The 12241-nt window shown below is 52.2% G+C and overlaps 1 protein-coding gene and 1 long non-coding RNA gene across 2 annotated transcripts; one reads left to right on the top strand and one right to left on the bottom strand.

Moving 5' to 3' along the window:
* Positions 1 to 576: 576 nt before the first annotated feature.
* On the top strand, positions 577 to 5506 carry LOC142069683 (uncharacterized). The gene is made up of 2 exons (XR_012665634.1): positions 577 to 881; positions 3406 to 5506. It is a non-coding gene; the product is annotated as an uncharacterized LOC142069683 (long non-coding RNA).
* Positions 5507 to 7424: 1918 nt separating this feature from the next.
* On the bottom strand, positions 7425 to 11779 carry LOC125627615 (microtubule-associated protein 1 light chain 3 gamma-like). Its single transcript, XM_048831904.2, has 4 exons — positions 11659 to 11779; positions 11498 to 11553; positions 10745 to 10851; positions 7425 to 8127 (listed from the first exon to the last, which is right to left on the bottom strand). Exons 1-4 carry the CDS (start codon positions 11777 to 11779, stop codon positions 7932 to 7934), a joined length of 480 nt encoding a protein of 159 aa, XP_048687861.2. The 3' UTR covers positions 7425 to 7931.
* Positions 11780 to 12241: the final 462 nt, after the last annotated feature.

Below are 12241 nucleotides of genomic sequence, written 5' to 3'. Positions count from 1 at the left end.
TCCAAAGGCCACTGCACCGCCTGCCCTGGGCAGGAATCCCAGCGGAATTAGCAAGAGGCCTGCAATGGTATTAGGTGCTTAACTAGTGACACTCACTGGAAGCTCTTTGCGGCAGGGGCTGTCTGTCACTCAGCACAACAGGCCCCTGATCCAATGGGAGCCTAATATAATATATTATTATAATATAATAATAAATACTTCAAAACACTTTAATAATCTGTCATCAATTAAACATAACATGAGTGGGTAAACTGAGGTGCCAAGAAATGATGCAGCTTGCCCAAGGTCACGCAAAAAGTAAATGACAGAACTTGGAGCAGAACCCAGGAGTCCTGGCTCCCAGTCCCACCTGCTCTAACCACTCAATCCCTCTCCCCACCCAGAGCTGGGGAGAGAACCCCGGAATCCTAGCTCCCAGCACTCCCTGCTCTAACCCACTAGCCCGCCCTGCCTTCCCAGAACTGCTTCGTCTATCTGTTCTAACCACACTGACTCTCCTCTACGGGGACTGACAATCTTTTGGAATTATGACAGGAAGTGTCTGGTACTGATGGCCTCAGGTGCTCCCTGGGGAGTGTAGTGAACTTTGCAACAAGGAAATGAAATCCAGCCAACACAAGTCCCTGGACATGTTCCCAGGAAGGACTGACCTGCCAGCACCTTGTGTAAATTGGTGGTTTGAGGATAAGAGGATACAGACGCTGCTCCACTTCCTGGCTGAGCACAGCAAATATGGACAGAGGCGATTATGGAGAGCGGGGGGCGGGGGTATGGGAGTGCAGAGTGGAGCGAGCTGATGGTGGACGATGGCGCCTTGCCATGTGCTGTCCGCCGGGCAGTGTGCTGGGGAGCTGCCCTTGGCTGCCACAGAGCCAGTCCAGGTGAGTTCCTGAGCCTAGACGCGACATTCCTGTGGCGACAACACGCGAACCAGGCACTAAATGACCCTGCATGGTGGCTTACCTAAGGCTGGTGACTCCAGCACTTCCTGCTTCTCAGGCAACTCTGCAGCCTCCCGGCAACATTTAAAAAAGGCAGCACCTGTTCGGACAGAAAAGGGACCCTAGGGCACCGGCACCAGGACACTTTGCAGGCCAAGGCCATCTCTGAACCTGCAGCTCAAGAGACCTGATTCCATCTGCTCTTCCACCCTGCAGCCATTTACACCAGTGCAAAGCATGTAGGTGTTTCCTGCACTTTCTGTGGGTGCAAATGACTGCAGGGTGATGGGGAATTGTGCTCCGTAGCTCCTGGCTGTGCAAAGCTTCCAGTAGGTGACCGCCTGCATTTACAGCTCTTTGGTGTTCAGTGGGCGGCTGGCAGATCCTTCCCTGACCCAGGGAGCTGGAATGTCTTACTACGCTCTGCAGCATCCATCCCTGCCAGGCTGCGCTGGGAAAGCCTGGCACGACACAGGTCTGCAGGTGTGGCTGGCTGGCAGTTCAGCCTTGGCCTCCGGTAACAGTTCAGCTTCCAGGCAACACCCTGCCGAAGCCTCTAGCTCTGAGCCAGAGCACCAGACAGGAGCCCTCCCTTGTGGGATCCCTGCTGGGGAGTAACCTCGATTTGTACTGATTACAACCACATGTTCCTTAGATTGCAGAGCCCCCAAAATGCTCTGGGTGTTTTCCAAGTAGAGAGGGAGTTCCGTGCCTTCTCTGTGATTAGCCAGGGCCAAAGCCTGGGCAGAGCAATCACACAAGCGGAAGGAGCTCACCTTGATGTTGTAATGCTGCATCGGGCACACTGGGGCACCTGTGTCGCTTTCAGGGGGCCCCCACACCTCCCCTTTTGGCGAGGATGCAAACGTGGCTGTTGCTGTGATGTGGAGAGGTGGGGACTGGGGGAAGCGAAGACAAGTCCAGCCACAGCCAGTATGGTCCAGGACGTAGGATAGTAGCTTCGGAGTCAAGAAGCCGGGATTCTCTCCTTGTTCTGCCACTGAGCTGCTAGGGGACTTGGGGAAGGTGCGTCCTGCTTCTGGCTGGCTTGTCTGTCGTAGGCTCTCTATGGTACCCAGCACAATGGGGCCCGCTCTCTGCTGGGGCCCTTATGGCTGTGATACTCTGGAGGAGAACGCAGTCAGAGGCTCACACTCTGGGTCAGCCACAAGCTGTCTTTCTGGAGGACAGACAGTCCTGCGGTAAAGAAGTAAAGATGCCAACTGGTGGAGAATCCACCCTGCCCCTCAGGCAGCTGTTCCAGCGGTGAATGAGCCGGGCCATTAAAAACTTGCATCTTCCTTCTAAAAAGAAAAGGAGGACTTGTGGCACCTTAGAGACTAACCAATTTATTTGAGCATAAGCTTTCGTGAGCTACAGCTCACTTCATCAGATGCATCCGATGAAGTGAGCTGTAGGTCACGAAAGCTTACGCTCAAATAAATTGGTTAGTCTCTAAGGTGCCACAAGTCCTCCTTTTCTTTTTGCGAATACAGACTAACACGGCTGTTCCTCTGAAACCTTCTAACTGGAGTTTTTCTAACTTCCTGCTCCCAGCCCCTGGATCTTGCCATGCCGTTGTCTGCCATTGTGAGGCCAGTGTCTTTTCCCGGCTAGCTGAATGAAGGAGCCTGAGGAGAACAGGGAGAAAGACACAACACTGCATTCTCTCTCAGCCTCTGCCTTTGCGGGGCCTCTGGGGAACAGCGTGACAGGGTCTGCAGGGCTCTTGGTCTTTTGCCCTCTCGTGTGGTACTGAATTGCAGCAGCAGCAGAGTGTTGCCACTCAGTCCTGAGGGAGGAGGGAACATGGCACGGCCAGACTAGAGCAGAGCCGCCCAAGGCCCATCCAGCTCAGCAGGCTGTCTGTAGCAGTGGCAAGCACCAGATACTGCAGCAGAAGGAGGAAAGAGCCCTGCAGTGGGCCGGTGGAGGTCTCAGCTTTGTTTGCTCAGTGCTTGAATGATGGGGGGAAAGTGTGTGTATGTGTGTGTGTGGGGGGGTGCTTAATGAAAGCAGATAAGTATTTAAGAAAAAGGAAAACCCTTATTCTCCTCACTCCCCCGGCACTGTAAATACGACAGAAGTGAGGTAGCCTCTAAAAGTAGTAAGGGGACCCAGCCCTTCCAAACTGCCCCTGTAATTTGAACACTGGGTTTGATGCCTTCCCACTGGCTGAACGACAGCTGTGGACAGAAATCTGGGGAGCCTCAAGCCAGACCTGGTCTGCTTTAATGTCCACCCATATGCCCAGCAAGGACAGATAGGTTCCCCCACAATCCACAGTGAAAAGAATCATGGAGTGGCTCAGCTTTGCTGCAGCACTAAGAACCGTGGGGGGGAGGGGTGTGTGTGTGTGTGTGTGTGTGTGTCCCTGTCCCCAGAACTCTCAGCACCTCTCCGGAGTGAGTCTAACGCCCTCAGGGACGCAGGGCATTGCAGCTACTTGTGTGTTATTTTGCAGGGTGGCCGCACGCACTAACTCGATACAAGTTGCTCGAGTGCAGATAACTTCAGCTAACTCTGCAGGGAAGATGCACTTTTTGGTAGACAGAAATCAGCCTGAAGCATGATGCGGGAGCATCTCAATGGGTTCTTTTTCCTTTGGACTTCTTGATGTACAGGCACAAGTGAATTGCAAATAGCAAGGAGTGGGGAGGGATGGAAAGAGACAAGCATGAGCAGCAGGTGCTGGAGGAAGGATTTGAAACGTGTGGAGAACAAATTAACCACTCTGGAAATTCATAAAGGCAAATTTGAGATGAGGGGCTGACTTGAACACGCACCCCCACCAGCCCCCGTTGCCTCAGAGATGATTTCCCACGGCAAATTCATTGAGGATCCAACTCGCTTGGAATGGATGAATAGCCACTTCTCGAGGCAACCAAACAGCGTTATTCAGCCTCTGATTGAGACTTCTTGCAGGTTCCGGAAGGAACCACATCCTTCTTCCGTGGATGGGCGTAGGATGCACAAAGGGAAGGCTGGGAGCCGCAGGTGAGCAGCGCTTAAGGAGAAAGCAGAAGCTGGACTCCTCCTCGCTTTTGACAGCTTCCTTGAGACATAGAAGCTTTATGGTAAATGTGTTTTGCTGGGCCTGTGAATGGCTCATGAAGAATACGCTTTCATCTAGTAAATGCCAGCTCCATTTATCCTCCCCCTCCTCAGCTGTGTGAGTGGGGAGAGGAGTAGATGGACGGATTGCAATTTCCCTGCCGCCTGCAGTGCTCGGTGCTTTCATTCATGGCCAGGCGCCCGCAGAACGCTTCCCAGGTTCACCCTGGGAAGAATAAATCACAGTGTGTGAGAATGGTCTGGTTTGTGGGTGAATGGAGAGAGCAGTGCAAAGGCGCACGGGGGTGGGCCAGTGGGTGAAGCAAAGGCCTTGATTAATTGTATGTACCCAGGAAGCCCAGAAAGGAGCAGCCTGCCAGCCTTGTGGCACTCAGCTAAGCTGTAGGAAAGCAGGGTTCAGTTCCTGATTCTGCTGCAGATACCCTGAGTGACGCCAGGCGTGTCACTTAGACCTGGACCCTGTACGTGCTGTGTAGATGGAGGGGTTTGACGTGCAGAGTTGGAGCCCTTGTCTCCTTGGGATCAGTTCATGTGGTGATCCAGGGGGAAGGACCCTGGCCTGGGAATCAAAAAGAAAAGCTGGGCTCTGTTCCTGGCTCTGCCAGTGACCTTGGGCATCTCATTTCCTGTGGGCTGCCCAGCCTGGAGGGTCTGCGGGGCAGGGACCGTGTCTGGGTAGCCCCTAGAACAGGAGGGCCCTGATCTCAGCTGGCCACTCATGTCATGGGTCAGGGCCCCATTGTGCTAGGCGTGGCACAGACCCAGAACAGAAGGGGTTTATGTCGGTGTGATACAAACAGTGCAATTCCCTCATCAGTAAAACAGGGTAACAAAACTTCCCTACTTCGCAGGAGCGAGAGGAAGCAAGATGTGGCTGGCAGCTGTAGGTACATACATGCCCACTCATGCCAGCCTCTTCCTTATTCAGGGAGGCTTCAGAGGTAAGGGGGTCAGCGGCCTGAGGGTTAAATGTATGTTTATGAAAACCCAGCATGAGGAGGTGCCTGAGCAAGTGCTGTCTCGGGGCACCAGCCATCGCAGAGCATCGCCAGGCTGACAGACCGAAAAGGCTCGGGGCGACAGAGCCCAGGTGAAGGGGGTCCTGGGGGTGCAGTGGAAATATCTGACCACCATAAAGAGGCATAATCCGTGGCCACGCCCCGGAGAGCACAGCTAATGGGGCTCCCAGGCTCCGCTGCAAACGTTTCTCATACAACACCCCCGTACCCCCGAGAAATTAAATCCTGCATGATCTAGAATTAGAATCCGCCCCCAGTTTACTGAATGGGCTCAGGACCTGCATGGTGATTTACCAGCCAAGCTGCAAGGGACTCCCCGCATTCAGCAATAACTAGAGCTGAGCAACTAACGAATGTTCTGGGTCACTCACCCAGCCAAAACGTTGGCAATCGTTTGGGGTGAGGGAAATGGGGTTTGTTTCGTTTTTGAATTTTTTAAACTCTTTTTAAAATAAAATTGAATTAAAATTAGTCATTGTCAGGATGACAATTAGTCATTTGAGATCAAAAAATCCCAATGTTTCCTCAGAAAACGTCAAAATGAAACATGGAATTTTTTTTTTTTTTAAACCAAGACAATTCAGCAAATGCAACACAAATCTGCAAAATGTCTTGGTCGACCTGAATCTGCATTTTGTGGCAAAAAAGAGCTTTGGCTGAACCATTTTGCCCTGCAGTAGGTCTAGCCATGTGCGGGGCGCTGTGGGCTAAGGGAATTTGGACCAGGCTGTGCAATTCTGTCTTTTATTAGAAGCAGAGAGGACCTACTCTGCACAGAACACTTCTGCAAACTGGGACTAGACCCAGAGGTGCCAGGTACTTTGGGACCCTCCCGCACCAGTCACTGGCAGAATATTCTCTAGCCTTGAAAGCAGAATGGAACTAGAAAATACAATTGGTCTCTTCCTGTCTCCTGCACCTCCCTCTCCTATTTCTAAAGCTGCCATGACTGAGACATCTGGACTATTGTTTCTGCAGCTCCCTGTAAAGACCAGCAGCGCCTGTGCGATGGTCTGACCTCCTGCATTAGTGCAGGTCAGAGAATCCCACACCTTGACTTCTGCGTGGAGCCCAGGCACTTGCTGCTGGACACGAAGAGAGATCCCATTTCCATGTAAAGACTGCAAGTGAGCGAGGACCCCCATTGTCTCTGGGGAAGCTGCCCTAGTCCTTACTGTTCAAAGTCAGTGCCTTATTCCCACCTTGAGTTCTTCTGGCTTCAGCTCCCAGCTCTTGGGCTTGTTATGCCTTTGCCTGCTAGAGTGAGGAGACCTAACACCAGGGAGCCTGTTCGGAGGCTCATGGTAGCAATAGGGCTTCTTCCACACTGCAGCTACACGCTGCCCAGGGGACACAAATCTGCTGTGATACCTCCTTCTGCATGGCTATTTTTCCCTCCTGCCACTAGCTCAGTGACTGTACTGAGAAACACTCCACCTCACAGGCCAGTGACTTCTCTCCTTGAGCAGGAAAGCCCCATTTAACTTTCCCCTGCATTTCACACTGGAGCCAGACCCTCCCTGTGCCTGCTTTAACAGCTTACACTACAGAGTAATTTGCTAGAGTAATATTTATGAATGTTTTTAACATTGAAGGACATGGAATATTTATCCAATGGAAAAATTAGATAGTTAAGAGACATGTCACGGTACCACGGTCAGCTCAGGAAACATTTATATCCGACTCAGCACAACCCTAAAATGTAGCGTAGCCAGTCTGTGCTGTAAGTTTCATTACATGTGCTTGGTGTAGCCTGGCAGGGGCAGGACATGCATCATCTTTTGCCTTAGCTCTGCTGAGTTTCTCTTCCAGTAGAGGTTTAGGGAAATACTCCAGCTCCCTGCCTCCCCTCAACACTGTTTCACCTTTTTAGACTAGGCACTAACTCCCCCTTCCTCTGCAAAGATGGGCTCCAGCTATGTCTCCTCTCATGCAGCCTAGAGGGCACTGCCATGGTCCTGCCCCCCTGCAGTCAGAGGCTAGTGCAGAGTGGGCAATGGATGCTGCTCTAATCTGGTAAGGTTTTGTGCCCGCTGTCACAGAGGACCTAGTACATGCCACACACGGAGGCGACAGTTACATTGTGGAGAGGTAGCACAGTCCATCTGGTAGACCCCAGGGCTCTATGCCCAGCTCTGTCCCTGACCTGGGTGTGACCTTGGGCAAGTCCCTTCCCCTCTTTGGAGTCACCAGGCAAAGGGTGGGAGGGGAACCAAGTACGCTTAGCCCAGACTGCAGTGTGATTAGGCACATTACAGCCCCTAGCATAGTAGGCCCATAAGGGGCTACTAGGTTATCAACCCAGCCCTGCCCCCCGCCCCCAATCTTTGGGAAGAGCCCCATTAAATGATCAGAGTAAATCACATTTTGATTGCTTTATTCCAGGACTCAAACTTAAAAAACAGGAGAAGTTACAGATAATTGAGGTGAAGCTTAAAAATCCCAGCTGTGGAACCCTGGTACACCAATCCCTGTTACAGGAGCAGACTTGCTAAAAAAACAAACAAACCAAACTTTAAGTTTCCAGTGCCGCTAACCAGAACAAAGTCCAGCAGTGAAATTCATTAAAAAGGGAGAGGAATAGGCCTGTTAAGAGAATAACCTTGCAGCGGATCAGAGTAATATTCAATAGGATGTGGTTCTGGCATTAAAAACATCTCATCACTTTAGTCACAAGTTATTTTTCTAACAGGCATCTGTTCAGAGAGATGCAAGTCCCCAGCACTGTTGCAGGAGGGCGATCCTGCTAGTAGCTCCTGGACTTTCATGCTTTCCTCCTCTATCCCCACACAGCAGTTTAATTAAAAATTCAGGTTAAGAAAGAGGTTTTCAGCCCCTGCAGTTGTTTGCATCACAAGATAAACCAACAACAGAGACCAGCTGGCAACAGGCAGGTTCATGACTGAGTCACCGCAGGGCCACCTGAGCAGCCGCCACCGAACATCTCCTGGGAAGCATAGGTTATGTAGAGAAAGCCGTCCCCATCCTTGTGGTCACGGTAGACCTCCCCCATGGTCATGCTCATGCTGGGCAGAGCTTTGTTGTTTACTAGCAGGTAGAAGGCCTGGGTCGCCGTCAGGGACATGCGAGTTCTGGGGGTTTAAGGAGATTTTCAGAGACCATTAGATAAGGAGACTCACAACGGCTCCAAGGAGCGTGAATTGCAGCATCTGGCGGTATCGATGTCAGTGATTGGCACCAGTTCCTGTACAGACAGGATGGACCCTGCCAGAGAGACCTTGGCATCTGAGTACAAGATGGAACAGGTGGATACAGCAGTTAAAGACTCTCAATCACTATGCGAGGTCTCTGGCGCTCCCCACAGTCACCAAGCCTCAACATTGAATGCATGTGAGGGAGAAGAATCATCTCCATGAGACAGGGAGCTGAGGTCCTGAGAGGCTAAGTCTGTGGCAGAGCAGGTAGTTGACCCCCCAGCTCTCCCAAGTCCCAGGCTAGCCCCCATAACCCCTGCTCTGCCCTTCTGCTGCATGTTCTCAGAGTCCTCACAGAGCATGGAGCATCCTTCAAAGAGGTATTCACCACTCCCTTGCACACATTCTGCACTGTGATTGTAGGGTTGGCTTGCATGCATGCTGTTTGTGGTGGTTAATCCTACTGGAGCGTTTGTGGTTAACAAGGTACTTGTGACATACAGGCCCAGTGGTGGTTCACTAGTCTGCATCCGCAGCTCTTCCCAGAAGGTGTCGGACCGGATGCCAGCCCGTTAGGTGCAGCATCACATACTAGCAGGTAACACCCCACCCAATGACTTTTGGAACCAGCATACATACAGGGGGTGTATAAAAAGTTATAAATAGGTGCTAGAATTGCTCTCGAAGTCTTTCTGGCAAGACATGCCTCAGCCCAGTCTGCCTTGGCAATGGAACGTGTATTTGCTTGTTGGACCTGCCGGGTCACCAGGCAGCAACAAGGAAGGTATGTTTACATCCTAGGTAAACAAAAGCATCAACCTAGAAAATGGGCAGATGGGCCTCAGAGAAGCATCATGGGGGTGGAAACTGCAGAAGTTAGTGCGGTGTCAGTTCCTTGGTGGGAACAGCAAGCTGGGACCCCGGGAGGGCTTCCTGTTTCTTGAAGCAGGGTCAGTGACCTTTGGGAAGAGAGGAAAGGCCATTTGGCCTCCTTCACTGGAGCGGACCAAAGGAACCAAGCACTCGCCACTTGGTTTTGATTCCTTATACTTAGCCTCACTTAATCCCCTGTCTTTTTGTTTAAGGGACTTGGTTTTACTTTTGCTATAAACCAATTCAGTGCTTTGATGAGAGCAGCGTGTTTGTTAACCCCAGCTAAGTTAATGAACGGCTGGGTACGGTCTCTTCAGGGAAGTCACAAACTTAGTGACTCCTTTAGAGTTGAGCCAGGGGGCTGGTGGACACTACAGGGCAGATGGTTTTAGGGGAAAAACCAGAAGAACGTTGGGGTCACCCTGCACAGAGCAACTGGGCAGTCAAAGACAGGGTGCTGCTTGTGTGCAGGAAGTTTGCCATAGCATTTAAGGCAGCAGCGAGAACCAGGCAGCATTACAGCACGACACAGCCATGTTGTACTGGGCGCGGGCCAGGGACACATTCTGCCTCCGACAGCCTCAGCGGTGCCGCTTTGAGCGGCAAAGCGGGAAGGCCAGCCCCAAACACACATGGAGCAGCACAGTGAGCTGCTGCCCCTGGCCCGTGTGTGTTGGGGTGGGGGGAATGGGCTGCTGTTTTCCATGAGCCCCCCTCACCTTTTGTTGTTCTAGTTTTCCATCCCGTCTCACTGAGGTATCTGTAATAAGCCAGCTTGGGGAAAAAAGTTACATTCATCATCTCAGATGAGTCTGCAGGGCTGGGATCCAGGAGGCCTGTCTGTCTTAAGCCTTGCAAGTTCCGCATTTCTGGTCTCTAGTTAGAGGGAGTTTCTTTGATCAGGTGTAATGCTGCTAATTAGCACTCTGAGCCTCTCTCAGATGTCACTAACCACTGTTGGCACCAGCTACAGCTTGTTTGCATCACTGCTAATTGCCTGCCTCTAATCAGCTATTCACCTGTGCCTGTTTGCAACTTCAAATAGATCATTCAAATAATACAGCAGACAAGCCCAGTAGCAAGTCTGCCACTGCGGGCCTCAGCAGTAAAGCCATTCTCCGCCTCCCATCCCAGCAAACAGCAGGGAATTCTTTACAGCAGCCGCCGCCCCTCCCAGTCAGGGGAAGAGGTGCCTGGTCTTTGTGACACCGATTGCCCTGGTGGAATTGTAAAGCTTGTCTGGTTTCACCTGTGAAACCCCTAATGCAAATGCACTTAGAGTTTCAGCCTCACTCACCTGTGGTTGCCAATTCTGACTGAAGCGATTCCAGGAGACCCCACCCCCATGACAAGGTCATTTCCTTAAAATATCCTATTAAAATCTCCTGGATTGCTTTCAATAGTCACCAGGAGATCGATGCTGATTCTAGGAGATTCCAGGCCAATCCTGGAGGGTTGGCAACCCTAAAGTCACCCTGGTTCCCAAATTAAGCCAGACAGGTTTAAGGTGTAACTATACTTAAGCCTATTTAGTTAGATCGATGAAGCTTTTCCAGTGTGAACAAGCCCTTTATATTTTAAAAAAGTGTGTGAGGGAAAAAGATGGGACTTGCCCTTTCCCAGATCCGGATCACATGAAAGAGCAAGCCCTCCCCTCTCCCCCTTGGCACTCATTCCTTACCGCAGGGTGATCACAAACTGAGACATGGACGAGTCCTGGGAAACCAGAAACTTGGTCCTGTCCAACCAGGGCAGCTGCTTCTCCTTCTGGTAACGTTCCACCACCACCTGGAGCCAGAGACAAGTCAGAGCAGGACCTAGGGAGTTTGCAGACCAGCTTTCCCAGTCCTGGAGAGAGGCACTAGACTCAGGAGAAGCAGAGAGCCCACAGGGCCCACCCTGAGATTAGAAATGCCTCTTCTGAGGGTCTCATTTGCACCATTACCCAGCCCTACCATCCAAATCAGGCCCCAGACAGCCAAGGTATTTATAAAGTAAGGTTGACATGGTTTTTGTTTGCTAGATGGTTTGAGCCTTTACAAGTCTCATTTTCAGGCTCCCCCAATCCACCAGGCTTAGAAGTTGGAACAAAACACAGCTTCCCCATGAGCCCAGGGAAAAAGCTATCACACAACCCACTCATGGGAGTCGGCCACGCTGCCTTCGCAGTGCAGAATTTGTCCTGCATGCTCACCTGCAGGTCTCACTGGGTGTCAGTCACTTCATCCACTCAATTTCCCTGCCCATGTCTCCCGTGCTGGCCTGAGGCTACCATGCCTGGTGTGCAGATACCAGGGTATGTTTGTTTAGTGGCAGGAAACAGGAGTGGGGCAGGAGGGGAGAACCACCCATAGCTGGGGGGCCTTGAGTTCTGTTAGTGAAGCTCAAGACAAGTTTAACTCCCACAGGGCAGACAGAGTGAGAGGAACCTTACCGGGATCTTGGTGGGGTACTTTGCCCGGATTTCAGCTGCTTCCCGCATCCTACTGGCTGCAACAAGAGAAACAGACACCCGTGTCCAGGGTCATGTCTAGGCCTCCACCCCGGCTCTCCTCCCCCTTTCGCATTTCTCCCCAGTCCCCCCCAGGAATTTACCCAGGCTCTTCCTCTGCTTGAAAGAGCGACTGTAGCTACTGCTTTGACGGCGCCACATCTTCGGGAGGAAGAAGGTTCCCACTGCCCTCAGGATTCCCTGCAGATCCACGTAGCTGGTCATGGGAGTAGAGGCCACCTGGGCCCCTGATATAGCCCTGCCCCGCCCATGTGCTCAGGTGTGGGTGGAGCCAGCCCTGAGGCCACTGGCTGTCCTGTTCGTCTCCATCCAGGGAGCCGGAGCCGGCGCTAGGCAGAAGCAAACGAAGCGATTGCTTAGGGCCCCACCCAGCTCAGGGGGGCCATTTGCTTTTTATGACATGTTGGGGGGGCCCCTGGCTGTGCCATGCCAGTGCAGGGCGAGGGTGAGACGCTCACTGCGAGCCCCACTGTACGCCCGTGCCGTGTCTGCATCAGGGGTAGCTGCTCCATCGGGGTCCTCGCACCAATGCACATTTCCCTTGTCCAGCCGGGGCCAGATGGAGAAGGCCAGGGATGGTTTTGGGGCTCTGCAGCTGGCCTTCTGGCCGTGGGCATCGCTGGGCCTCCCCGCCAAGCTGCCCCTGCTCCAGCGTCCCAGCCCCAC

Source organism: Caretta caretta, chromosome 20, assembly GCF_965140235.1.
Source record: "Caretta caretta isolate rCarCar2 chromosome 20, rCarCar1.hap1, whole genome shotgun sequence".
Taxonomy (NCBI): Eukaryota; Metazoa; Chordata; order Testudines; family Cheloniidae; genus Caretta; species Caretta caretta.
This window is presented reverse-complemented; position numbering and strand designations above follow the sequence as displayed.